The sequence below is a fragment of the Oikopleura dioica genome, chromosome XSR (genome assembly GCF_907165135.1).
Source record: "Oikopleura dioica chromosome XSR, OKI2018_I68_1.0, whole genome shotgun sequence".
NCBI classification, from domain to species: Eukaryota; Metazoa; Chordata; class Appendicularia; order Copelata; family Oikopleuridae; genus Oikopleura; species Oikopleura dioica.
Genome location: NC_137294.1, coordinates 1,370,219 through 1,392,156, shown reverse-complemented (window position 1 = coordinate 1,392,156; position 21,938 = coordinate 1,370,219). Strand labels below are relative to the sequence as shown.

The following is a 21,938-nucleotide window of genomic DNA, read 5'->3' as shown; positions in this document are numbered from 1 at the left end:
TTAGAAAAGATATTTCTTGAAACACTGAAAGGCTTTTTGGTGACAATCGGCCAAAAATCAAAACGGAACTAGTGAGGACTAATTGGAACTTCACCCATTTTTTTTTTGTTTTGTGCAAGGCATCAGTTTGGCAATTTTAAGATAGAAGAAAGAACTTTTTAAATAGTGAACAGAAATTTAGAAGATAAAGATAAGTAAATAAGGCAATGAAGGCTTTACTGTAAATGGCAACTGATTTTGACTTTGGCAGTTTAAATTAGACATTTTTAAGTTAGAGTTGAAAGCTACTTTTGAGAGAAAAACTGTCGTTGGTTTTGGTTGTTATTGAATTGTAAAATTGTGTAAATAGTGAGCGTTGAAAGTTAGTAAAGCAGTAGTACGTTTTTGGTGATAGGAAGAAAATAATGACGTCGGTAATGAAAAGATCAGGACTTGTTCGAGTCTTGGGCGAGCATGTTCTTCGAAATCGCTCTGAAATGATCATATCAATCAATGTTTTTTGCTTGATGCTGATTTAAAGAATCTCTATTGTCCTCTTTTCGATCGAAAAATGATTTAGCGAGAGTTTAACGCTTCAGGCTCCTATATAATTATGTAATGAAGTTGAAGATGAAAGAAGAATCCCTCAAGAATGGCATCAATCTATTTGACCTTGACAACAAATTCGAAAATACTGGCGGAACCTCGATCGAGAGCTGGAATCAAAGACGACTGACAAATATTAACTGATTTTTTATAATGTAGAAGAGATGCTAGTATTTACTGTACTAAAGGTGAGAAGAAGCGATTGAAGGTCAAAGGTGAAGGGTCCGCGCGTGCGTGAACGATCAGCGGCGTCCTTTAGCGAGCGTTTGGCTCTCGTGAATGATGCCACAGATGCTCATGGTGTAATCGTTTCGGTGCAACACAACACAACAAGCGTCCAGCTCACAGCGCTACGAGCATTCATTCTGCTGATCCATTGCCGCTTGAGGGCCTAGTGGGGGCGTGGTGACCGCCTCCTCAACCTGGCACCGGAGGGAACCGACTTCCATATCACAATCTGCCCCACTGTGATTCTCCCACACTCAGAGCTTCCCCCCGCGCCGAAGAAACAAGCGTAGCTTGAACGGAGATCCCCCTTCAGACCACACGCCGTCGTTAAATACGCAACAACTACGCAATGCTCATCAACGCCAAAGAGAATACAGAAAAAGTCATCTATATTTCCCGGTAAGATATGAAGAATTTTTTCTTAGAGGAAATTTTCTTGTTGTTGAAAATATTTTCTTATGGACCAAAATTTTAGACATGGGCAGTCAGAAATGAACGTGAAAGATATCATCGGAGGGAATGGATATCTTTCTCCTAGCGGCGTCGAGTACGGGGAGAAGCTGGGCGACTTTATTGCAAATCACATTGACCAGGAGAAAACACGTTTTGTGACGAGCTCTATGAATCGAACGAGACAAACGGCAAAGCTGGCTGGGCTGGACCCGGACCAGATAAACGACCTGGACGAAATAGACGCCGGTGACTTCGACGGACTCAGCTACGGCGAGGTCAAATGTGAGTAAACGACCGTACGTAGTATTTGCCAATTTCTGGCCACTCCTACTTTTTGCGAAATAATCGAGCTGGCCCCGCACGTTAATGGCCCGCACGCAAACAAAAGACCTCGAGCTTGGCACAGGTTACTTTAGAAGATAAACACTCCTTTATGGCCACCTTCTGAGGTCTAGAATTTTTGAAAAACATGAAAATAATATTTTGAAATTCTGTTTTACGAAATTTAAATTAACGTGCTTCACCTCAAAAATTTATTAAAACCAACCATCGAAGTAAGATTCCAACCATATTGAATAATTAGAAAATTTTAACATAAACAGTGCCTAAAAAAAGCTGAAATACTGGTAAATTTAATTCATAGAAAAAACAACAGGTGGAGTTGATGTAAATTGCGCAAGACTGGGATGACCTGAATTCTAGCAGCATCTTTTTTGATGCATCATTTCGAAAGTCAAAAACACACGCTACATTTCATCATCCGGCGAGCGGGCTTTAAACCCCGAAACCAGACGGTTGCAAGCATGGCGATTACATAACATTCAGGTCGGTATCCATCGGAGTACGAGGCGCGCAAGGCTGACAAACTGAACTACCGCTACCCGAATGGCGAGAGCTACGTGGACTTGCTCAAACGCACGCGTCGTGCTATCCAAAATGTCGACTTCGAGAGCTGCGACAACTTCCTGATCATTCACCAGGCCGTGGCCCGTTGTTTGATAGGCATTCTGCTTGGCCTCAGCGACGAGAAAGTCCCACAGATGGAGGTCCCACTCCACACTGTCATCAAAATACAGGGCTCGGAGATTACCTACCACAAGCTTCTCTAATCGTTCAAATTCTGTATAACTGTAATGATGAAATTTACGGAATATACAAATCAAAACCGCTTCATCCAAACAAACATTCATTTAAAATCGTACTATCTACCCTTACTGTATACTAATCCCCTGTTATTTTTCCTAGATAACTAACATGCCGAATAAAACAGAACTTATCTTACAGATGAGGTCATAAAAATATTATTCGAGAAAAAAAAAATAAGTTAAAGTGCCTTTTAATCATTTCCAATCCGCTCTTACAAATCAACTTAAAAAAGTATGCGTTGCTTGACTGTCTGAAACCGTTCAAGATTGTGTCCACCGTCTGTTTATCCCTCCTTTTCTACATTTTTCTTGCTACTAATAAAGTTATATTCATACTTGGTCAGTGACTTCTTTAGCTGCTTGAGTTCTTGCATATTTTTCGGAATTTCTTTCGGCGTTTTAGCTGCATCAGTTTGTGGAGTTGATGAGTTATCTTTTTGACTTGTAGAAGGAGCAGGGCTTTTGGCTTCTGAAGCAGCTAAATTTTTAATCAGATTTGTTGAATTATGATGAATTAGATTACGTTTTGGTTCAGGAGTCTCGGAAGCCTTTTGAATTCGCTCGAATATATCGTCTATTTTAACGCCGCTCGGTTCCCTAGTAAAATTCATTTGATGGTTTTCCTCCTTGTTTCCACCTACTTTTGAGGCGGTGGAGCAATCACTGATGCTGGTCGTCGAACTGGAGTGTCGTCGACCTTGTCAATGATTGGCTTCGCTTCGTTTTCATCTGGCATTTCGAAGGAAGGAGATTCCCCCTCAGGAATGGAAGGAGTTTCGAAATCATCAGGAGTAATGGTCTGTTCAGGTGAGACCGCGTCTGGACGTAGTGTCTGCTCGTCACCCGAACTAGTCCCCTCGAGTTGCATTCGCGCTATTGGCAGGTCGTCTATATTTGGCGAGCTAGAAAGAGAACTGTAAATCCTGGTCCAAAGTACTGCAGCACCTTGATCGAAGAAATAACTTTGTAAATCTACCTACCGAAGTTCTGGCGCAGCAGAATCACTAGAATGGTCCCCTAGAGCCCTGTTCAGCCAGCCGTCGCAGTTGTCTATAGATTCGTGTTTTTGTAAGAGATTTGAAAAGTCTCGATCCAGAGGATTGGCTTCTTGAGCTTTTCGTGCTTTTCTAAGGGCGCGAAGTTTCTCCTTCTCAGCTTTCTAAAATGGTACGATATTGAAATAAATTACAAGATTGTTTCTAGTGGTTTGTTCTTTAACTTTGGGTTGATCCTTACGATAAAATCTGCGGTTTCAAGGAGATCTTAGACTGATAAGACTAGATATAAGGAGAAATACGAGAATGAGAATCATTATTCAAAGAAATGAATCTAAAATTACATTAGTATTCCTTACAGAATCGAAGTGTACGAAATAAAATTACCTGTTTTAATTCTTCTTGTCGTGCTTGTTCGGCGCTTTTCATTTCTGCCAGCCTGGCATCAAATTTTCTTAGAGGAGTAATAAAGTTCGCTCGCATGCGATCATAGACGGTTGCTGCCTTTTCATAGCATTCAGCCTCCATTTTGTTGTTGCTTTCGGGATTCATGCCGAGCCACTTATCGTCGTAGATTCCACAGGCGTAGCGGCCACTGTTTCTCTTTGCAGGACTCGATTTTAGGATTTGGTAAGTGCAGGCGAACACAGAGCCGGAGAAGATATCCTTGAGACATGGTTTTCCATTGCCATCCTGGAAGGGAAGACCCGTTACGACTTGACACCGCATTACGGCGTAGTAGACTGCTGCAAAGAGGTTCGCCAGCGTTATACTTCGCTCACACGCGGGCAGCTCCACCGGACAGGTTTCCTCGCCACCTCCAAAGAGCCACTTTAGCCGACGAAAGTGCTTGTCAGGCGAAGTAAAAAGATCGAGCAAGGCAAATTGTGCCACAAACGCGTCCACTTCCCACTCTTCCATGTTCGTCTGCACCCACAGATATCTCAAACATGCGATAAAAGTGATCATAAAGCACGGCATATTGCTGAAATTAGGATCGATGAACATGACGATTTCCGCATCGAAGCAGGCCAGGAATGCGCGTACTTTTTCTTCCCGGGATGATTTGTACAGGGTGGGAAGCGTGGGAACTTCATTTTTTGATAGATATCGAAAAGCCCACTCTTGCTCGATTATGATATTCCACGACTTCGTATTGGGCTTATATCTGTAGTACCGAGCTTCATCAATATCTAGAATCGCTAGCTCTCGGCGTAAGTACTTTTTCAAGAGCATTGAGATAACTGGTAATTTATTCCCTTTCAACTGATCCACTTCTAGCTCTTCATCGACGGTTTCTTCTTCAGTCGATCGTTCGTGAAGACAGTTCCAAATTTGAAATACTTGTTCCGTGAAGATTGGAACTGGCAACGCAGCGGAAAGGGCTGCATCCCTGGAGGCTTCTAAAGCACTTGCAATTGGCTCAGGAAGCGCATCGAATGCTTCTGTATTTTTCGCACCGCGAAGAAGCGGATGTTTTCCTTTTTTGGAACGGTAAAATGCAGGAACAGTATTGAATGTCTTGTCTTCTTCCCAAGGATAGGCCTTGTCCATAACCATGAATCGCCTGATACTTTTAATGAATCTATTTCGCCTCGCTCGTTCGCAATAGAACGATTTTCGCACCAAGTCGTGGTACATTTCTTCCGATTTCAAAGCAACTTCGTCGAGTTTCCGACAAATGCGCTCAATCGAGGCACAATCGCCCGCATCTCTAAAATTGTCAGACAGCCAGTCGACAATGTACGGCAGTACTTGAGGAATATTGTCGCCTTCGAAGTGTTCTGCGCCAATTAATCCGAACCAGAAGGGCATTAGATCTTCCCTCGTAAAATCGCACTCCGGATTGAAGCTCAATGCCGAAACCAGAGGAAGATGGTAGGAGTGAAGGCGCACTTGTGGAGAATTATACCATCGCTTTCGATAAATTAAGGCGTTTCCACCGCGCCAATTGAAGTCGCATTTTATCACTGGCTGCGATGGGTATTCAAAGAAAACTCCCACCAATTATAATTAACTCAAAGATAATACCCTCCCTGAACGGCGAAAAGCAGATAGTCCGAGTCGTTACTCATAATTGGACATCCCAAAGTGACCGCCAAATCCATAATCGCGTAGTCTTTGTCGCATTCTGCCTGGTAGACTTTGACTCTTGGGAACTCGGCGGCAATTTCCATGATTTGATTGACAAACCATGGTGGGGAGGCTTTCTGATCGACGTAGCTCTTGAGACCGTCGCGGCCATACTTTCCCAGACTGTGAGGGGAGCGGCCGGCGTGCACGTTTTCGAAGAGGCGCGTGAAGCCATCGTGCTCGCTGGCACGTTTCTTGACCCACTCCGGCGAACCGGCTGGGATTGAGCAGCCCATGATCATCATGATTTCATCGCAACATGTCAAGTTGTTCTCGAGGAAGAGTCGCATGTGATATTCGTAGACTGCTGGCTCGCCTCCGAAGCACCCTGGCGAGCGGGACTGGTTCATCAGCGCGTACGCAAAGTTGTTGCCATCGATGATGACGCGGATCTTGCCGTCGCGGCTCTTGACGCTGGGCAAGAAGTTCGTCAGTTTCTCCGAGCTGACATATTCCTGCGCGCGCTGCTTGACGAAGTAGTGCAGCCCGTGCACTCCCATCCCAGTCTAAACGCCGCCAAAGTCAGTATTCAATCTTTATCGGAATTTCCTTCTAATACGATTGAAAGCTTGTACATTAGTACGTCGCTTTTCGCCTGGCTGCGTAACGAACTCATCAAAGCCCTGCTCTTTATAAAACTGAAGTTCTTCCTCAGACCCAATATCGCCCATCTTTTCGGCGAGTGTCTTATCCCAAAAGTATTTTTCTTTAAGATCGTCTGTTTCGTAAATTCTAGCTTCATCCGATGCTGAAACAATTTGAGGAAACGCGGCTCGCTCTTCGGCAGTATAGTCGGAAAGCTTCTTTGTTACGGGAGGTAAATCGGCGATTTCTGAAGTGCATGATTACCCCTCATTTGTATCTATCGACAATCGCAATGGATTTTAATTGTCGGTCAAAGATGATCATAGCAATAAAAAAATTACAGCGCCTTTGATTAGTTTTACGAATGAGTAACTCGCCGATCGTAAACTTGCTCAAAAACGTACCAGCCCCGAAGAAACTATTTTTAATCGAAAATCCGAAAAAGGATATAAATCAGCCAGAGAAAATGGGCTCAATTTCCTCCAAAGCGGATACATACCAAGGTAACAATAATGACTCTCTTCTATGTCTCCCGAAAATTTGACACTTGAAAATGACCATAGAGTGTATCAATTTTTAAGCGATGGAAAACAGTGACGATCCAATTAAACAATTTTGCTTTGAAAAATGCAAAAACAAATCTGTGAACGCATACGTCGCCACTTATCCAGGCGACCATCGAATATACAACTGCCTTTGCAAGGACCTCGAAACGGAAGCACGAAAATGGGCGATTGCTTTTGGGTAAAATTGAGTTTTCAACGCCCAAAGTAAAGTTCTCTTTAGCGTGATCGGGGCGTTCTTTTTCATCGCCAAATACGTACAGTACTTCATCTGGCTGTATATTCAGCACAGAAAGAAAAAGGGAAAAGTTGAGCCAGAAGAAACTGGGGTTTTTTCAACCCTCATTGGCGGCACTGCGAAATCAGATTGATAATAATTGATCTTATTGTATAGGCTCTTTTACTTGTTTATTCTCGTTCTCCAATTATAATTACTTCCTTTTACCCATATTACCAAAAATAAACAAACGAAAAGGTGAAGCGTACCGTTTATATTTTGTAGAATATCTTTTGGCACTTCCCGATCAGAATAAGCAATACACCTGGCCATCGAGGCGTCCTTGTCAGAATTTCTCCCGCCAAGAAGTTTGTCGTAAATAGCTGCGCGCACAACGTAAGTTGGATCTAGCTCGTTAATTACTAAATATCGTAAAATCTATGATTACCTAATAGATGTGCTTCTTCGGCAGTGATCCAAAAGTTTCGTCTGAGACGAGCCTCTCGTTCCGTTCGCTCGTGCGTGTTCTTGTAGTACGATTTTAAGCGTTTCATGGACCAGTCCAATTTTTGGTGATAAGTGTGCTCTTCCCACTGATTTCCTTCGAGAGCGATCTTGCGCGTATTGTAGAGAACCACGTGGTCGCCGATGTCGCGTTTTGGCGTGAAGATTACTTTGTTGCGGCCTTGGAGCGCGTCCGCAGCGATTCGCGAGACTTCATCTAGTAAAAACTAGCATGCGAAATAAATGATTGAAAGAGAGTACCTAAGCATTGACGATCACAGTTAATCAACACCCAATTTTTCGTGTGTAATCCCCAGTGAGCTGCTGCCCGACTCAATGCCATTCTGGGGAGTAAGAAATAGCCAGGATTTTTTAAGAAAGTTCGTGTGTGTAATGTTTGGCTCATTTTCTTACAGCCACGAGGAATAAAAGTAGTAAAACATGTGAATTGATATTGCAGCTGGATATTTGTTTGAATGATTGAACTAAAATAGGAGTAGAACGGTAATTGAAGTCGGAAGTCGGTAGAAATCGAGGGAAAGATTTACAAAGAAGAAGACACTCTCGGCCAGTTAAGCTTTTCTATTCTCGAGTACAGTATTTATTCATCTTATGTCACGTACAGAAGCCAGCAGGGGATAATGAGCAGTGCTTATTCGAGCTGCGAGAGTGTTTGCAACTGGCGGATGATCTTGTTCTGCGACGTCTCTCGTATCTCCCCAGCCAGGAATGTTTCGTCCACGACCGTGTACACCTTGTAGAAGTTAAAAACAAGGTCCAACTCGCACACATTGTGGAAGTACTCGTTCAGCACCTTTTGGACTTTTGATGAGCCTTTAGAACTAACTGGAGTGCAAGTACCTCGACGAAGTTGTGAATGGCCTCAAGATACTTCAAATTGTTATCGTTAACGTCCACGCAGAGGCAAAAGAACAGTCCAGCGTACCTTCTGTAGATAATCTATGATTTGAAATAAGCAAGTTAATAGGCAACCTCTTTCGCAAAAAGACAAGACAAAAGACGAACCTTGTAATCTCTGAATTCAACAAAGTTCGTATGCTTTGCGTCTCGAATCGTCACCAGAGCGTGGACCTCCTCGATGAGCTTTTGTTTCTCGTCATCGTCGAACTGCATGTACCATTTTGCGAGCCGAGTCTTTCCAGCACGATTTTGGATAAGAATAAAGCGAATCATGCTAGAAAAAGATCTTCACTGATTTGTTTGTGTGTGGGATTTATTTTTTAAAATTGTATCTGTCTGTGGAGCAAAATTCTTTTCAGTTTTCAATAAATTCAGCAATAAAAGAGAGGCAGAAAAAAAGGATTGTTGACTAATTTGAAATTTTTAATAAAAATTTGAACTCGGTTAGCTAAATAAAAAAAAGCATTTGAAAGGAATCTGTCAGGAAGGTATGTGTCAAGCACGCATTGGCTGAGTGAGGCAGTATTTAATAACTTATAAATTATAAGACTTTTCTGTTAAAAAATGAGTGTGGTGTTCCTAAGCATAAAAAATGAAGAAAGGATGCCTGAAGCCTTGAACGGGAAAATTCGAGCAACAGACATTTTCTAATAAGGTGCAAAAAAATTCAAATATCGCGGTGGTCCAAAACCCTCCACAGTTGAGGAGCTGGGTTCAAAAAAAAAAAACAAGTTTATTTTCTCTTTCGCTTTTCTTTCTTCGCGTCAGGGTCCTTCTCTTTTCGTCGAAGTGGTGGCTTCCACGGTTGACCAGACTTCTCGGCCTTCTTCTGGAAGTGCTGGACGAATGCAGCGTGCTCTCCCATCGTCAAATGCACGTGGGACACTTTAGAGAGGAGGGGGTGCCCGCCGTATTCAACGTACTTGCGGTCCATCACATGCTTATTCTTGAGCTCTAAAATTAAGTGAATATAGGGCCGTCAAAATCCTTAAATATCATTAAAAATCTTACCTGCGAAGTGCTCCTTGCTTCGCTTGATGTATTGCTCGGCGAAGGCAAACAACTCATCATCAGGTTCGTATTTCTTCAGCATCCCGTTTCCATCGTGTTCGAACGCGAACTTGCACTCTTTCTCCTGGAGCCGTCGGTAGTTTGGCACCAACGCAGTCAGGTTCCAATCTTTATCAGTCTGAATATACCTGTCAATTTCTACCAAAAAGAAGGGGACTTACGAAAAGCGTGACCGAGCCATCTTTGACGAGAAAGCTCAGGTAGAAGATATTCTCGATAGTCTCGGCAAAGTCCGGGGCCATGACGAACTCCCAGTAGAGAAGTGGCTCTGCATCTTCCTGATCCTTGAATTGATTGGCTTTCCACTGGAAGTCGGCCAGCACAGTCTTCAGAATTCGTTTCTGTTCATACTCGTCGTTCGTGGACTCTGTGTCTCCCTGTGCTACTCGCTGCTCTTCTCTGAATTTTCAAAATGAGACAAAAGTAATAACAAGGAAGAATATTACCCAGCATCGTCGTCGCCGTGTCGTCGTCGCTTGACCTTCTCAATGCCTCCTTTTTCGATGACATCAGCGCAAATCGCCTGAAAGAATAAAATATTGAGTGAAAGCGGATAATTGTGACGGCTCAAACCTCGAATGTGACGCTCTTCTTTCGCCTGACTGTAATGACTCTTCGAAGAGAGACATTCTTGAAAGTCTCTTGGTAATTCAAGACGTGCTCGTTGATGATCGCGCGTCCACGAAATTTCTTAAATAGAAATAATTTAATTTATTGTAAAAAATCCGAACTAACCGTCCACTTTGGAACCCACTCGTCCCGGAGAGATCGGATGTTCTGAACCTGGTCCATGTTGTCCCAAAACTCGCGGGATCGAACGCTCTCTCCGTTGTTAGCCACAATCTGATCGAAGTAATCATCTAAATTCGAAAGTCAAGATCTGATGCCTGATTTATGAATTCTTTCCGATTTTGAAGTCAAACTCGCTCGCGTCTTTGCCAAAAAGATCGATGCACTTGATAAGAAAAGCGCTATCGTCCACAAACAAGTCAGCAGTCGGATCATCCTCGTGCACTGCTCGCAAGTCATCATAATCCGTGATTCCATCGGTCAACCTGAGCAAAAACTACTAAAATTTCAAATGAAAAAATCATACTTGTTCATATCATCCTCTCCCTCAAGCTCGCGCTTCTTGCTTAGTTTATCAAGATCATCTTTTTTCTTTTGAATGTCGCGAATTGTCTCATTCGCCTTTGATAAGAAGCTCTGAGTATCGTACTGGCTATTAGTTCGTCGCTGAGAACGACGACGATTCTGGCTTTGAGATTGGCGACGCCTATCCGGCGTGTTTTCCTTATCGTCCTCCATTCTGAAACCAGGACATGATATCATCTGCAAAGAAAAAAAAAAACACACACACACACACCTAGGTCTAGGATTAGGGGTGACCGTTGGTGATCCAAAATAATTTGCTCAGGACGGATCACCAAAAAATGGTGATCGGGTTCTCCGATCACCAGAGGTTGGTGATCGAGGCCAGATGTGAAAATCAGTGCCTGTTATTTCTTCGATCAGCTTAATTGATAGGCTTATTTTGCCCAATATATAATAATATGACCTTTTGCGTTAAAACTAGCAAATCTGCAAAAATTTTCTGCTAACAATCACCAGCGGATCACCAGGATCGAGTCTCGATCACCAAGCTCTGGTGATCCGAGAAACCCGATCACCACCTTTTGGTGATTCATCCCGAGCAACTTTTTTTGGACCACCATCGGTCACCCCCAATCCTAGACCTAGACACACACACAAAATAATTATTTTTCTATTTATTGCTTATCAGGAGTAGCCTTCTCCCAGTAGGGCTGACTGTGGTCACTGATTGATTTTTTTTGTCCAATACATGTAACAGCAAAGATGTAAACGCAGTGAAAGGTGTTTTTCACAGATGAGAAAATAGGAATGGTGAGTTTTTGTTTATAAATATTTAACTTCTTTGGAAAAGTCTCGGATCAGGCTTCTGCAGGACGTAATCGTGGGGAGATCATCTTTGAAGGGAAAGTCGGGATGATTGGACGTCTCGGGCCAAATTAAATGTCGCCAGCCGACATTGAGCTCTTCGAATACGCTCATCTCATCCTTATTTGAGCTTTAAAACAGTACAGAAATGATGAATGCATTCAATACAAAACTCATGCTTCTAAAGCCCCTTTCCTGAGTTAGTTCGAAATCCCACACTTTGTAGTTTGCTTCAATTCTTCCAGGATTAGTTGACTTTGCAACAAGAGTTCCTCCGATTTGTAGATGCCATCGCATGACAACACTAAAAGCAAAGTAATGCTAATCTATCGATAATAAGTTTTACTTGGCAGTGGATTTTCCATATTTCTGAGCGATTTTCAAAATGTCAGGGTGCTCGAGAATTTCGTGACCAGTTTTTGGAGCGCCAGAAGTGATGCTCCCGAAGTTTCGCCAAGGTCGATTAGCACTTCCTAAGGCGGAGTACGCTTGAAAGGCGATCCTGTTGATGCGGCAAAAGTTGCGCAGGTCGAGCTCGTGGAGATAAGGATGGCTCTCGTTTTGGAGGACACAGGGGAAGTGTTTTTTCGTGACGCTGAGGATCTCTTCCACCTGAGAATAGGATGAAAAACAAATGAAAGAGAGTCTTTCTTGACCTGGCGACGGTTAAAGTTAGAAAGGCCGATCGATCTAGTCAATCCTTCGTCGACGAGAGTTTCCATCACCGCCCATGTGTCCACGTAGTGCGACTCTTTATCAGTACACCAGTAGCCATCATCGTCGACAGGGAACATTGTCTTTTTCGATTCGTGAGCCAAAGAACAGCCATCTTTAAATAGTTTTTATTTCTATTTGAAACAGTTTTCTGTTACCAGATCGTTTGGCGCAGTATTTTCCATTGCTAGGGACCGCTTGAGGCCAGTGGATCACGAACGAGTCGACGTAGTCAAGCTTGAGGTCGTGAAGAGTGTCAAGAAGATCTTGCTTGACGTGTTCAGGTCGATGGTTGGTGTTCCAGAGCTTGCACTGGATGAAGAGTTCTTCGCGCTTGACGACGCCCTCGGAAAACAGCTCTTCGAGTGCTTCCCCAATCACATGCTCGTTTGAATAATCATTCGCAGTGTCCAACAACCTAGGCAGAAGCATTAACAACCATCGATCAAGTATGCATGATTACCTGTAGCCAGATTTTACCGCGCATTTTATCGCCGCCTTGGTAAGATCTGGAGGCGCTTGCCAGGTACCAAGGCCGACTCGGGGCATTTTGGCTCCATTTCTCAATTCAATGTATTCCTCGACCATTTTGATATCTTGCGAAAAGAAGCTGACCGCTGCGTAAGTTCAATATAAAGACCGATCTGTGCATAAAAATATTTGGTTACGCCCCAAGGTTATGTGCAGACGCTCCCGCCCTCTGGTCAAGTTGAAAATAATTGTTTGCTTTATTTAGATGCAGAATCTAGCAGCGGATTCTCCGATCGTATGCATGCAAATCTCCTGAATGAGTTCTGATAATTTCGCAATAAGCTCTTATCATTTAAAAAAGAGCTGATTAGCAAGAACGACGATTTCGATTGAATATTATCAATATATTGAGTTTCAGTGGGTGAGTTTTTTTCATTCGAAGAGGAGGCGAAGATTTGAAGATATTCACTGTTAGTTAGAAGCAGTTGCGGATAGAAATGTGACAAATTTCAAGAAAAGGATAGATACGCAAAGAGGAAGATTACTTTGTATTGTTATTTCAACAGATTCACAAGTTCGTGGCTGTATCGGGTCAAACGAGTTCCGTCTGAATGGAGTGAGCTTTGTATTTAAGGGATCACCCCCCGATTTTTCAAAACTTTGGCATCGGTCATTATTGCCTATGATTAGATTCCTCGTGTTCTGAGGATCATTTTGATATATGATAGTACCCCTTTACATAAATGCATCCCCGAAATTTTGGCTCCCAAAGTTCGGGAAAATGCATGTAAATTGTACTTAGCGTGAAAATCGCAATTTTTTTCGATTTTTCATTGTCATCGAAATAACACAAACAAGGGCTCTTTCGAAAGCTTAGAATGTGAAGATTACGAATATAATAGCCGCACTAGAATTTTCGGCCAATTGTTAGCGCTAGAGAGCATTCTAACACCCAAATAAGGCCAAAAATGGTTTCAAAAAGTTTTACAACTAGAATTTTTTTATTAACTTACCCGATCATGCTGATTCTACCAAAAAATAAAGATTAGCGTCTATACTTTTAGATAAACGAAAAAGATTTTGAATCCCAAAGCCCAAAAAAAAGTAGATACGATTTGAAAATGACCTAAAATGGCCATTTTTCAAAATGTTAATCACTTTGACGGCCTGTGATGCATAAGCGAATGTTTTGCTGGCAAGCTGATTCTACCAGAATTTGCTCCTTTCGAAGCGGGCTTTCTAATGCGCCCAAAACCAGCTTCCTACGTAAGCTCAAAAAAAAGTAGATAGAGGTCAAAGTTGGCGAGATCGGGGGATCCCTTAACACTTATTGCTGGCGTACCTTTTGTCTGATTACTCAGAATCGCGGACACTTCGGATTTTACTGAGCTTAGCTTTTCGGAGAACTTGAATTTGGTCTTGAGCGGGAGATAGCATGGCTCAGCTTCAAGAAGCCGCTGTCCGAAGTCGCACAAGCGCTGTCCGTAACTCAGCACTACCGACTTCTTGTCCTTGTTGATTGAACTTGACAGACTCTCTACAAGGCGCGTCTGAATAGAAGGAACTTTATGTCGTCATCTTCCAGGCTTATAGAGCTTACTTGAAGACAGAGCAAAGTTTGAACGTCCTTTGCGAAGTCTTGCTCGGCTGTTCGAGCGTCGGACTGGCCTGGTTGCCCATGAAGCGCGCCTAAGTCGCTTATTCGCTCATGAGAGTGTATTTTTTCTTGAGGAGGAACTGAAAGCTTGAGAAATACGGTGAGTCTTTGAAAACTCACCAGGTGGTTTTTTGAGAGGTCTTTTTTGATATTGAACGTGGCCTCCGCTTGAATGGAGCGATGAAAAGTCACTCTGCGAGGAGTTTTCGCAGATATTTTCTGAATTCGCTGCTTGAAAATGATATTTATATGCGCATTTTGCTACCTTGGGAGTTTGTTGGAGTTAGCTCAACAACTTGAGGAGAACCCAACTCTGATAAGTTGAAATTTCGAGTGTCGTAAAAGAGTGAGGAATGAGCTTGCGGAAGAGGTAAAGCTAGAGGAGGTTGGGAGGAAGGTGAACTGCAGGAGCCGGAACCGGACTTTGAGCTGAACGGGTTATTGTTTAATGCTATTTAGCGGTTTTCAACTGACCGAGAGCGACTGCGACGAGGTGGTTTGAGGGGAACGGGCTTCGCCAATTCCCTACTGTGATTTGGTGGCTGCTTGCCCGACAACCAAAAGTCAGGAATTGGCTCTTCATGCTGGGATAAGTGCGAAGCGTGATGATGATGAAGATTATGAGTAGCGACCTGGGAAGAGAATTTCGGAACTGCGTTCATACTGCTTGGCTGGTGGAGATGGACTGGCTGCTGGTAGCTCATAGGGTGGTGCAGCACGTCGGGGCCAGCTTGATTCGGATTTCGCAGGGCTTGGCTTTGAGGGGGACGCGTTTTCTTGCTCTTCCCTTTTCCAAAAGACTGTTTCAGCCGAGAAAGAAGTCCAGCTGATTTTCTTTTGGGCTCGTTTCGCTATTTTGAAATTAAAAATAATGTCCAGTAGTGAATGGTAATACTTACAATAAATGGCTGCTCATGAGAGGTACCCATCGCTGTGTGAGGTCTTTCTCGAATATGAGATGCTGAATTGTGGGATGTCATCAAAGGTCTGGTGGATGTAGGTCGAGTTGGTTGAGCTCTCTTCATATTCGGCGAAAAGTGACCGGGAGCTTCCCTGACTGATGGGTGATTTCTGTAGTCTGGAAGAGCAGGAGCTCCATTTGTTGAACGCTTTTCTCGATCGATCAGCTGAAGCAGACGCTCGTAGAGGCTGGAGAACGAAGGACGATGGTCAGGTTCCCAGAGCCAACACTTCTTCATGAGATCATAAGAGTCCCTTGGACAGTTGTCAGGCTGGTCCAATCTCTTTCCGTTTTCAAGCATACTGAAGACGTTCGCTATGTCGATGCCTGGATAAGGTTGTAGCCCGTACGAGCTGACTTCCCAAAAGAGAACGCCAAAAGACCAGACATCAGATTTGACAGAAAAGCGCTTGTGCGAGATGCCTTCAGGTGCTGTCCACTTGATCGGGAATTTCTTGCCCTGCGAAGCAGTGTAGATTTCGTCTGGGTCGACTAAACGAGAGAGGCCGAAATCAGCAACTTTCACTAACGGCTGGTCGCTACAATCGTCGGCTTTAACAAGACAGTTGCGCGCCGCCAGGTCTCGGTGAATGAAGTTTTCGCGTTCAAGATATTTCATTGCGTCGCAAATCTAATTCATTGAAATTAATTTTTTTATCTAGTTTTGGAGTTTGCTCTACCTGGAGAACAATTCTAAGTTGCACGGAGTGATTGATTGTAATCGGATTCGCGTTTTTAATGAAGTCAAGTAAGCTGCCTTGATTCATGAATTCGGTGATGAGCAAATACGGTTTGTCCCTCGATACGACGCCGATTAGCGGGAGTAGATTTCGATGACGCAGCTTTTTCATGACTGCCATTTCCTTGAGAAAATCGTCGGAAACTTGATTCTCGTCGCGAAGAGTTTTCATGGCGACGGCAATCGACGGCGTCCCATCCCTAGGGAGTAGGTTCCGCGATAGACGTCGCCGTATTGACCAGATCCAAGCCTGCTTTCTATGGAGACAAGTTGCCGGTCGATTTCCCATTCATCCAGTGGATCATTGTGGGCATTAAAACTGCGCCTAATGACGGGACAGCGAAGTGTTGTTATTAAGCCGTCAGGATTCTGCCGATGATGCTCTACTAGATCGGACAAGAACTTGAATCGATGGCTAGGAGTGATGTGGTACAGCCCGTCCACGTACTGAATCCTGTAGTGATAGATCGTGTCTTTCGATGCTCCTTCTCGCTCTTCATGTGCTCGTAGCGAGATTGAAAAGTGGCCAGCTTGGGTCTCAGAGTTTCTGATGAGAAAAGAACCGTCGACTCCACTGTCGAGCAGGATCTTTGCCTCTTCGCGATTGATGCCAGCGTGGAACCAGGGATAGCGAGCTAGATCTTCTTGTTGCCTCGATGGTTGCATGATATCGACGGAATTTATTGGAACAAGAAAGTTTCCCCGCTGACAACCATCATTCGAAGATGAACTTATGATCGTCACTGAATGCGACTTATAAAAAGGATTGATCAAACACAAGAACAAAATTACTTTCGTTATCATCAGCTCAGTAAAGCCTTTACTTACCGTCATAAGATCCACTTTGCTGCCCATTGACGAGAACTTTCGCTCCGGCGCTGATAACCTTCTGAAAATATCTGTATTTAAAAATGGACAAGGAAAATAAACACTCACATTTCCAGGGACAGGCACAGGCTTATTAATGATCCCATTGGCGGTCGCATGCAGCCGGGGAGCATGTTGATGGTAGCCCTTCCCTTGGGATTCAGGTTTCGCCGGCCGACCCTGAAATATCACTATAAAAACGCCACATGGACATCGACTTTTTCTCTAATTACAGTGAATGCCTAATGAGCGTGAATCTCTAGCGAACGAACCTGATTTGCACCCATTTAAGAAATCTTCATGTTCGATTGTGCGGATCAATCCTCATTGATGGCTCAAGTCGAGTCGATGGCTGAAATCAAAAAATAACAGCATCATTTTTATTGGGGCAGCGGAATCGATATTAACACAAAAGTTTTACAGTTAACTTATTCATATCCGTCGTTCAAGGCTGTAAAAAGAGGTAAGGAATAAAAACAGATCTGATTCGAAATTTCAATAGAGCGAGGTCAGTAAAAAGTGTCACAAGTCATCGAAGATGTAATTCACTAAAGGAAGATTAAATAAGAATGAATAGAATGAAAATTGCTGGCTTCAAAAATTTGCAGAAAATGAAAAAAAGTTCCAATGAGTTTTGAGAATTTACAGAAATGGCTTATTTACAACTGTAGATAGTAATAGGCGAATGATACAGAGAAAGAGAAACTATAGAAGAGCGTAAATTTAAAAATATTCTAGTGAGCGGTGCCAAAAGGATCATGAGCAGAGCCTCGATGATAATTATTTCGTCCAGAGCGAGAGTGTCCGGCTAAACGAGACGAACTCGTCTTTTTCGGTTTCGTATGGCGGTAGCTCATCCGCAGATTCTCACGAGAAGGATCGTTTTTGTCGGCCACGTCCCAGAGGCAACAGCGAATAATGAGGATTTCGACGAAGCAGTAGGCGAGGAATATTGATGAGGTTATGATTGCGGCGAGGAACGCTTTCCACATGAGAGGGTAGCAATAATTCTCTGGATATGCGTGGTTTTTGTCGAGTTCCGAAGTACGCTCGCCCTCAGCCGAGGCCAGAACGTAAATACCGAAAATTAACGGGGCTATGTTCAAGCAAAGAGCAGGAATGTTGAATTTGAACTGCCAATGAGACTTGTTACTGCTGTTATTCTTGCGCATTTGGATGCACCGCCCTGAAGAGTTTCGATTAAATCAAGCTAGTAAACGACTAGTCATACCGATGCAGAAAGCAGCAAGCGTGAAGAGTCCAGCGGCGATTGTTGCGTAGAAGTAGTAGTGCATCTTTTTGTCTTTGATGTAGGGACACTCTGTTGAAGTTTTCTCTGAAATGAAATGTCAACTCTGGTTCTCCTCGTTGATTTCAAGTTCCATTTTTATCTACTCCAGGTCTCGAAAAAACGAAGCCTGTCTCTATACAGGTTGCTGAGCCCAGATGTACTCTCACTTACTAATTACGAAGAGGGTCAAAGCGAAGAGGGAGAAAGCCGAAACGATAATGATTGCCCATCTGTTGATTCTTAAAATTGCAGGACATGCGTTTGAGCACCCCATTTTCGTCTCCACCGAAAAGAATTAGCACTCAATCTTAAAATAAGAGTGAAAAAGAATCTCCCTGTTTCTCACAACACAAGTTGTTTCAAGAAGGAAATAAATCTCTAACAGTTACTGACAAGCACACTGCGAGCATTTGGATAGCATCTCGGCTGAGTTGTTGAGGCGACGCTTCAACTCGGGGAACCGAGCTGCACCGGTCATTTCAAAGACAAGCGATCGACTGGTGCGAATCGACTTTTGTAACCAAGAGAGTATCAAAGGTAGTATCTGACTCTGGTTTCTCAGTAGTCGACAGCACTTTTGCTAGAATGTCTTTGAAATTATACAGAACGGCAGTGATTGGTCTGAGGACATCAGTGTGCACAGTAGGAGTGGTAAATGGGGAGTGAGTGAGAGAGAAATTGACCTAAATGAAATTAATGAACTTGACTTCCAAAAGAAAGGAAGCTTAGTTCTTCGCAAAGGAGAGCTTGATGGGACGATCTGGAGTGACTTTGAATCCTTGGAGAGCATCTTTGGCGCTAGTTGCAGCGCCGGGGTCCGCAAACTCGACAAAAGCTGAAATATTTTTCAATTGATGGCTGTCGTTAGTAACGACTCGTTACCTTTTCCTCCTGCAGGGATAGGTCGGCTCTTCTTGAAGCCAGGAAATTGGGAGAAAAGGAGATTGAGCATACTCTCGTTGGCCTCGTCGGGGAGATTTTCGACATAGATCGTCGCCGCTGGTTCCTCCTCTTCTCCACCCGTTTTCTTTTTGGCGGCAACTTTTGCGTTTGTCTCTGAAAATATCAGTTAAAAAAAGAAGTGAAAATGAGTATCAACCTTTGGCGAGAGTGCGCTCGTCCTTTGGAGGAACGTATTTCTTCGCTTGCGTGATCACGTGCGATTCTCTTTTAGCATACGAAACCATCATCGGCTTTTCGTAGAATGGAAAACCCTTCAAATATAAAGTCAAAAGACGTTCTCAATAAATCGAGCATTTACCTGCATTCTCTTCATCGCGTTCGCCGCATCTGAGATATCCTTGAAAGTGACAAAAGCTTGTCCCCTCAATTTCGGAGCCCTCGAAACCATGATGTCTAGTACCTAAAAAAAAACTAGTTATTGAGTAAGATAAAGTTGTTTTTACCATGCCATATGAAGAGAAAATTGAATACAGCTGTCTTGTAAGTTCGATTTTCTTGATTTTGTCATTGAGGTTTTTGATGTAAAGCGTATGGCATGGTGTTCCATCAAACATTCTAAAAAAAGAACGATTACTATTTGTCATTCTAGCTAAATAGAGTTTCAGCACAATTTGAAGCCCTTTTTCAGAGGAACGTGGGTGATGAGCGCCTTCTTCCAATCACTTGTCTCGTTGTATAAAGAGAGAATATCAAACACCTTCAACAAATCGGTGAGAAAGTCGCGACGGGCTATAAATCTGTAGCGCGGTTATTATTATTGCGATTAGTGCGCTCAACTCGCCAACGATATTTCTCGCCGTTCCTGATTCGGAGATAGGATGGTATTTTTCGCTCTTTGCCTATTCTTAGCATGTGAGTCCGCTCTTTCCAAGTGTTCCTCGATCGGAAGTCGCTTACAAACAAGTTGGTGGGACAGAGCGTCGTTCAGCGAGCGCTTATTGCTGTATGATTCATCCAGATCGCCTAATAATGGTTTAAAAATGCCCTTCTCCTGTGAACGTACCTCCTATGACATAGACTTTTCCCAACTCTACACTTTCCAACGGCTCATCCGCATCTGGGGACAAAACAACAAGTTCTTCCTTCGAAAAACAAGCTTGATGCCTCTCAGATTCAATTTCAAAGCCGAAATTGCTAAATCCCTCGTGTTGTCGCTCACATTCTTTGTACAGCAAATCATCTGAAGAGAAGGAAGTAAGAAAGATTTTCGCCGGCTTGGAGCTCTTCCGGTTGGAGCCATGTATCCTCGCAAGCTGGCCGGCCATTTTCTTCGTTTCCTTCATCTTCATTGATTTCGAGTACGACAGATCGATTGCAATTGTTAGGCTCAACTCTCGAGAAGCTGCGTTGAGTCTGTTTTTCTCTTCCTGAATTCGCTCTTTTTTCGAGACTCGTTCCTCGTCCTTTTCTTTCTCGCCTTCCTCCTTTTTTCGTTCCCTTCGTTCTTGTCTCTTTCGTTTCTTTTGCTCCTTCCGTTTCGCTTCTTGCTCTAGATGCCGCTTTTCGTTTCTGACCCGGCGTTCATCTGCCGTAAGCGTCGCTTGAGCCCTTTCTTTGCGGATGAAAGGTCCACACTCTGTAGGAAACTCCTTTCCCGCCCTAGCATTCCACTCTTTGAATTGTTCCAACGAGGAGCAAGCTTCCAAATCGAATGTTAGCTGCGGATTCTCTCGAAGCACCGATTTCCAAACTCGAAATAAAAATGTCTTCAAGCTGGACAAAGACGCTCCCCCGCAGTTTTCTTCAAACAAGGCGATGAACTCGTCGACAATCTGATCAATCTTTGCTAAAGAGTCAAGTAACATCTCTCATTGAGATATAATTTGTGAAACTCACCGACTGTTGGCAGAAAGATACCGGGATTTGAGAGGAGGCCCTCGGCAGACATAACTCCGTCGACTCCAGTTTCTCTAAAAGCTTCTTCGACATCTGAGAAGTATCGAATATTTCCATTCAAGACGACGGGGATGGTGAGCTTGTTCTTCACAGCTAAAATGTCATCAAGAGGCGCAAGAGATACAAGCCGATTTTTAACATTGTTCATTTGAACAGTACCCTTGATATGTTCCCAACTCGCTAATCCTGTCAATTCTTTCTTCTGTTCGATAGTTCTCCCATGTACAGTCAAGATGCTAAAACTAAATTTAGAACGACTCAAACTGAAAAAAAACAAACCTTGCGCCAGCGGCTTCGATCATCTTTTAAATGATTGCAAAAGGAAAATGGGAAAAAGAAAGGAAAATTATTAATTCGTTAGGAATTTTTGGTCTATAAATTCTTGTGGTAATTCATCACTGGTAATTACCAATGACTCAACAATGAAAAAATAAATTGGTTTCACATTCACACTCTTCCCTTAGCATAAGAAACCGTCTTCTCGATCTCCTCAAAGACGCGGATTTTCACTGTTATTGGATGAATTCGACTTCCTGCCTCTATCAAGCGGGCAATGAGATCCCACGACCCTAGCATCATGAACGCGCCGTAGCCACCGCGTCGTGCAATATGCTGCGGACAGCCGAGATTCAAATCTACGGCATCGCAACAGTCCTTTACAATCCTTATCGCTTCGACAAATAAATCCACGTCATTAGCGGCCATTTGAACGAAAACTGGTCTCTCTCAAGATCACCAACAATAATGTCTCAGGATCTCGCACCTGCAGTGACAAACCACTCTCCTGGGACTATCTCTTAGATCTGCTAGAACATTTTTCCGATACTTAGAATCGTTTACTATCAAATGAGCGTTGTGCATTGGCGTCCAACTAACATTAACGCCCTTGGAGTGAACGAGACGACTATGATCGCGGTGAGAATCAAGTTCGAAAAACTTCAATTGAAAAATTATTTTTTTCCGACCGTTTCCGAAAAGGGAGCCAGCTCAAATCGACCATCGGCGCACATGCTCTTATCC

At 43.3% G+C, this 21,938-nt stretch overlaps 11 protein-coding genes across 12 annotated transcripts; 2 read left to right on the top strand and 9 right to left on the bottom strand.

Annotated features, from left to right (window-relative positions):
- Nucleotides 1–76: 76 nt before the first annotated feature.
- Nucleotides 77–5,377, bottom strand: LOC145707560 (uncharacterized). 2 transcript variants are annotated; one of them, XM_081785111.1, is made up of 7 exons: nucleotides 5,162–5,377; nucleotides 3,794–5,120; nucleotides 3,392–3,570; nucleotides 3,053–3,313; nucleotides 2,935–3,008; nucleotides 2,748–2,889; nucleotides 77–471 (listed from the first exon to the last, which is right to left on the bottom strand). In XM_081785111.1, the coding sequence occupies exons 2-7, from the start codon at nucleotides 5,045–5,047 to the stop codon at nucleotides 426–428; spliced, it is 1,956 nt and encodes a 651-aa protein (XP_081641237.1). In that variant the 5' UTR covers nucleotides 5,048–5,120; nucleotides 5,162–5,377; the 3' UTR covers nucleotides 77–425. The 2 variants fall into 2 exon arrangements, with proteins under 2 accessions (XP_081641237.1, XP_081641236.1); XM_081785110.1 differs by having other exon boundaries at nucleotides 3,794–5,377.
- Nucleotides 1,037–2,746, top strand: LOC145707561 (6-phosphofructo-2-kinase/fructose-2,6-bisphosphatase-like). The gene is made up of 3 exons (XM_081785112.1): nucleotides 1,037–1,212; nucleotides 1,289–1,548; nucleotides 2,092–2,746. The coding sequence occupies exons 1-3, from the start codon at nucleotides 1,163–1,165 to the stop codon at nucleotides 2,373–2,375; spliced, it is 594 nt and encodes a 197-aa protein (XP_081641238.1). The 5' UTR covers nucleotides 1,037–1,162; the 3' UTR covers nucleotides 2,376–2,746.
- A 663-nt stretch (nucleotides 5,378–6,040) lies between the features above and the next one.
- LOC145706889 (large ribosomal subunit protein uL13m-like) lies at nucleotides 6,041–7,814 on the bottom strand. Its single transcript, XM_081784346.1, has 4 exons — nucleotides 7,670–7,814; nucleotides 7,353–7,625; nucleotides 7,174–7,311; nucleotides 6,041–6,371 (listed from the first exon to the last, which is right to left on the bottom strand). Exons 1-4 carry the CDS (start codon nucleotides 7,812–7,814, stop codon nucleotides 6,076–6,078), a joined length of 852 nt encoding a protein of 283 aa, XP_081640472.1. The 3' UTR covers nucleotides 6,041–6,075.
- LOC145709573 (uncharacterized) lies at nucleotides 6,527–7,142 on the top strand. Its single transcript, XM_081787264.1, has 3 exons — nucleotides 6,527–6,627; nucleotides 6,706–6,868; nucleotides 6,911–7,142. The coding sequence occupies exons 1-3, from the start codon at nucleotides 6,591–6,593 to the stop codon at nucleotides 7,056–7,058; spliced, it is 348 nt and encodes a 115-aa protein (XP_081643390.1). The 5' UTR covers nucleotides 6,527–6,590; the 3' UTR covers nucleotides 7,059–7,142.
- Nucleotides 7,815–7,848: 34 nt separating the features above from the next.
- Nucleotides 7,849–8,610, bottom strand: LOC145706890 (AP-2 complex subunit sigma). Its single transcript, XM_081784347.1, has 3 exons — nucleotides 8,435–8,610; nucleotides 8,270–8,368; nucleotides 7,849–8,222 (listed from the first exon to the last, which is right to left on the bottom strand). Exons 1-3 carry the CDS (start codon nucleotides 8,600–8,602, stop codon nucleotides 8,061–8,063), a joined length of 429 nt encoding a protein of 142 aa, XP_081640473.1. The 5' UTR covers nucleotides 8,603–8,610; the 3' UTR covers nucleotides 7,849–8,060.
- A 20-nt stretch (nucleotides 8,611–8,630) lies between these two features.
- LOC145706888 (uncharacterized) lies at nucleotides 8,631–10,711 on the bottom strand. The gene is made up of 8 exons (XM_081784345.1): nucleotides 10,497–10,711; nucleotides 10,308–10,455; nucleotides 10,136–10,261; nucleotides 9,974–10,090; nucleotides 9,847–9,923; nucleotides 9,562–9,799; nucleotides 9,341–9,518; nucleotides 8,631–9,283 (listed from the first exon to the last, which is right to left on the bottom strand). The coding sequence occupies exons 1-8, from the start codon at nucleotides 10,706–10,708 to the stop codon at nucleotides 9,063–9,065; spliced, it is 1,317 nt and encodes a 438-aa protein (XP_081640471.1). The 5' UTR covers nucleotides 10,709–10,711; the 3' UTR covers nucleotides 8,631–9,062.
- A 460-nt stretch (nucleotides 10,712–11,171) lies between these two features.
- Nucleotides 11,172–12,851, bottom strand: LOC145706507 (aldose reductase-related protein 2-like). The gene is made up of 6 exons (XM_081783924.1): nucleotides 12,537–12,851; nucleotides 12,232–12,491; nucleotides 12,016–12,188; nucleotides 11,706–11,971; nucleotides 11,557–11,663; nucleotides 11,172–11,481 (listed from the first exon to the last, which is right to left on the bottom strand). Exons 1-6 carry the CDS (start codon nucleotides 12,659–12,661, stop codon nucleotides 11,318–11,320), a joined length of 1,095 nt encoding a protein of 364 aa, XP_081640050.1. The 5' UTR covers nucleotides 12,662–12,851; the 3' UTR covers nucleotides 11,172–11,317.
- An 82-nt stretch (nucleotides 12,852–12,933) lies between these two features.
- On the bottom strand, nucleotides 12,934–17,125 carry LOC145706498 (uncharacterized). The gene is given in 12 exon segments (XM_081783914.1): nucleotides 12,934–13,151; nucleotides 13,887–14,094; nucleotides 14,145–14,281; nucleotides 14,322–14,420; nucleotides 14,467–14,630; nucleotides 14,676–15,052; nucleotides 15,101–15,793; nucleotides 15,843–16,103; nucleotides 16,106–16,644; nucleotides 16,730–16,790; nucleotides 16,838–16,948; nucleotides 17,041–17,125. Coding segments are annotated over 12 exon segments (2,718 nt in total). The 5' UTR covers nucleotides 17,056–17,125; the 3' UTR covers nucleotides 12,934–13,098.
- A 28-nt stretch (nucleotides 17,126–17,153) lies between these two features.
- LOC145706514 (uncharacterized) lies at nucleotides 17,154–18,368 on the bottom strand. The gene is made up of 3 exons (XM_081783931.1): nucleotides 18,231–18,368; nucleotides 18,000–18,104; nucleotides 17,154–17,954 (listed from the first exon to the last, which is right to left on the bottom strand). The coding sequence occupies exons 1-3, from the start codon at nucleotides 18,331–18,333 to the stop codon at nucleotides 17,503–17,505; spliced, it is 660 nt and encodes a 219-aa protein (XP_081640057.1). The 5' UTR covers nucleotides 18,334–18,368; the 3' UTR covers nucleotides 17,154–17,502.
- Nucleotides 18,369–18,391: 23 nt separating this feature from the next.
- LOC145706515 (U1 small nuclear ribonucleoprotein A-like) lies at nucleotides 18,392–19,586 on the bottom strand. Its single transcript, XM_081783932.1, has 5 exons — nucleotides 19,466–19,586; nucleotides 19,321–19,422; nucleotides 19,159–19,273; nucleotides 18,942–19,115; nucleotides 18,392–18,894 (listed from the first exon to the last, which is right to left on the bottom strand). The coding sequence occupies exons 1-5, from the start codon at nucleotides 19,574–19,576 to the stop codon at nucleotides 18,785–18,787; spliced, it is 612 nt and encodes a 203-aa protein (XP_081640058.1). The 5' UTR covers nucleotides 19,577–19,586; the 3' UTR covers nucleotides 18,392–18,784.
- Nucleotides 19,587–19,664: 78 nt separating this feature from the next.
- Nucleotides 19,665–21,711, bottom strand: LOC145706502 (uncharacterized). The gene is made up of 6 exons (XM_081783918.1): nucleotides 21,381–21,711; nucleotides 21,198–21,223; nucleotides 21,078–21,154; nucleotides 20,859–21,011; nucleotides 20,026–20,808; nucleotides 19,665–19,985 (listed from the first exon to the last, which is right to left on the bottom strand). Exons 1-6 carry the CDS (start codon nucleotides 21,621–21,623, stop codon nucleotides 19,795–19,797), a joined length of 1,473 nt encoding a protein of 490 aa, XP_081640044.1. The 5' UTR covers nucleotides 21,624–21,711; the 3' UTR covers nucleotides 19,665–19,794.
- Between the last annotated feature and the right edge of the window lie 227 nt (nucleotides 21,712–21,938).

Bases quoted from the DNA above. Each gene is read 5' to 3' on its own strand.
- LOC145707561 (XM_081785112.1), top strand. From the start codon at position 1,163: ATGCTCATCAACGCCAAAGAGAATACAGAAAAAGTCATCTATATTTCC. The intron at 1,213-1,288 runs GTAAGATATGAA...CCAAAATTTTAG, and splicing joins AAAGTCATCTATATTTCCCG to ACATGGGCAGTCAGAAATGA. The intron at 1,549-2,091 runs GTGAGTAAACGA...CATAACATTCAG, and splicing joins CAGCTACGGCGAGGTCAAAT to GTCGGTATCCATCGGAGTAC.
- LOC145707560 (XM_081785110.1), bottom strand. From the start codon at position 5,221: ATGCCCTTCTGGTTCGGATTAATTGGCGCAGAACACTTCGAAGGCGAC. The intron at 3,314-3,391 runs GTAGGTAGATTT...TTCTCTTTCTAG, and splicing joins TCTGCTGCGCCAGAACTTCG to CTCGCCAAATATAGACGACC. The intron at 472-2,747 runs GTATGAATATAA...TGATCATTTCAG, and splicing joins CTAAAGAAGTCACTGACCAA to AGCGATTTCGAAGAACATGC.
- LOC145709573 (XM_081787264.1), top strand. From the start codon at position 6,591: ATGGGCTCAATTTCCTCCAAAGCGGATACATACCAAG. The intron at 6,628-6,705 runs GTAACAATAATG...TCAATTTTTAAG, and splicing joins CAAAGCGGATACATACCAAG to CGATGGAAAACAGTGACGAT. The intron at 6,869-6,910 runs GTAAAATTGAGT...AGTTCTCTTTAG, and splicing joins AAATGGGCGATTGCTTTTGG to CGTGATCGGGGCGTTCTTTT.
- LOC145706889 (XM_081784346.1), bottom strand. From the start codon at position 7,814: ATGAGCCAAACATTACACACACGAACTTTCTTAAAAAATCCTGGCTAT. The intron at 7,626-7,669 runs GTACTCTCTTTC...AGTTTTTACTAG, and splicing joins CTGTGATCGTCAATGCTTAG to ATGAAGTCTCGCGAATCGCT. The intron at 6,372-7,173 runs GTACGCTTCACC...CATGCACTTCAG, and splicing joins TATTCTACAAAATATAAACG to AAATCGCCGATTTACCTCCC.
- LOC145706890 (XM_081784347.1), bottom strand. From the start codon at position 8,602: ATGATTCGCTTTATTCTTATCCAAAATCGTGCTGGAAAGACTCGGCTC. The intron at 8,369-8,434 runs GTTCGTCTTTTG...TTCAAATCATAG, and splicing joins TTGAATTCAGAGATTACAAG to ATTATCTACAGAAGGTACGC. The intron at 8,223-8,269 runs GTACTTGCACTC...AAAGTCCAAAAG, and splicing joins CCATTCACAACTTCGTCGAG to GTGCTGAACGAGTACTTCCA.
- LOC145706888 (XM_081784345.1), bottom strand. From the start codon at position 10,708: ATGGAGGACGATAAGGAAAACACGCCGGATAGGCGTCGCCAATCTCAA. The intron at 9,924-9,973 runs GTTTGAGCCGTC...TTATTCTTTCAG, and splicing joins AGAAGAGCGTCACATTCGAG to GCGATTTGCGCTGATGTCAT. The intron at 9,284-9,340 runs GTAAGATTTTTA...ACTTAATTTTAG, and splicing joins AAGCAAGGAGCACTTCGCAG to AGCTCAAGAATAAGCATGTG.
- LOC145706507 (XM_081783924.1), bottom strand. From the start codon at position 12,661: ATGGTCGAGGAATACATTGAATTGAGAAATGGAGCCAAAATGCCCCGA. The intron at 12,492-12,536 runs GTAATCATGCAT...GCTTCTGCCTAG, and splicing joins GCGGTAAAATCTGGCTACAG to GTTGTTGGACACTGCGAATG. The intron at 11,482-11,556 runs AGGAAAGGGGCT...AAAGCTCAAATA, and splicing joins GTGGGATTTCGAACTAACTC to AGGATGAGATGAGCGTATTC.
- LOC145706514 (XM_081783931.1), bottom strand. From the start codon at position 18,333: ATGGGGTGCTCAAACGCATGTCCTGCAATTTTAAGAATCAACAGATGG. The intron at 18,105-18,230 runs GTAAGTGAGAGT...ATTTCATTTCAG, and splicing joins TTTGACCCTCTTCGTAATTA to AGAAAACTTCAACAGAGTGT. The intron at 17,955-17,999 runs GTATGACTAGTC...GAAACTCTTCAG, and splicing joins GCTTGCTGCTTTCTGCATCG to GGCGGTGCATCCAAATGCGC.
- LOC145706515 (XM_081783932.1), bottom strand. From the start codon at position 19,576: ATGTTTGATGGAACACCATGCCATACGCTTTACATCAAAAACCTCAAT. The intron at 19,423-19,465 runs GTAAAAACAACT...GTTTTTTTTTAG, and splicing joins TTTTCTCTTCATATGGCATG to GTACTAGACATCATGGTTTC. The intron at 18,895-18,941 runs GTAACGAGTCGT...AAAATATTTCAG, and splicing joins TATCCCTGCAGGAGGAAAAG to CTTTTGTCGAGTTTGCGGAC.
- LOC145706502 (XM_081783918.1), bottom strand. From the start codon at position 21,623: ATGGCCGCTAATGACGTGGATTTATTTGTCGAAGCGATAAGGATTGTA. The intron at 21,155-21,197 runs GTTTGTTTTTTT...ATTTAGTTTTAG, and splicing joins ATCGAAGCCGCTGGCGCAAG to CATCTTGACTGTACATGGGA. The intron at 20,809-20,858 runs GTGAGTTTCACA...TTGACTCTTTAG, and splicing joins TATCTTTCTGCCAACAGTCG to CAAAGATTGATCAGATTGTC.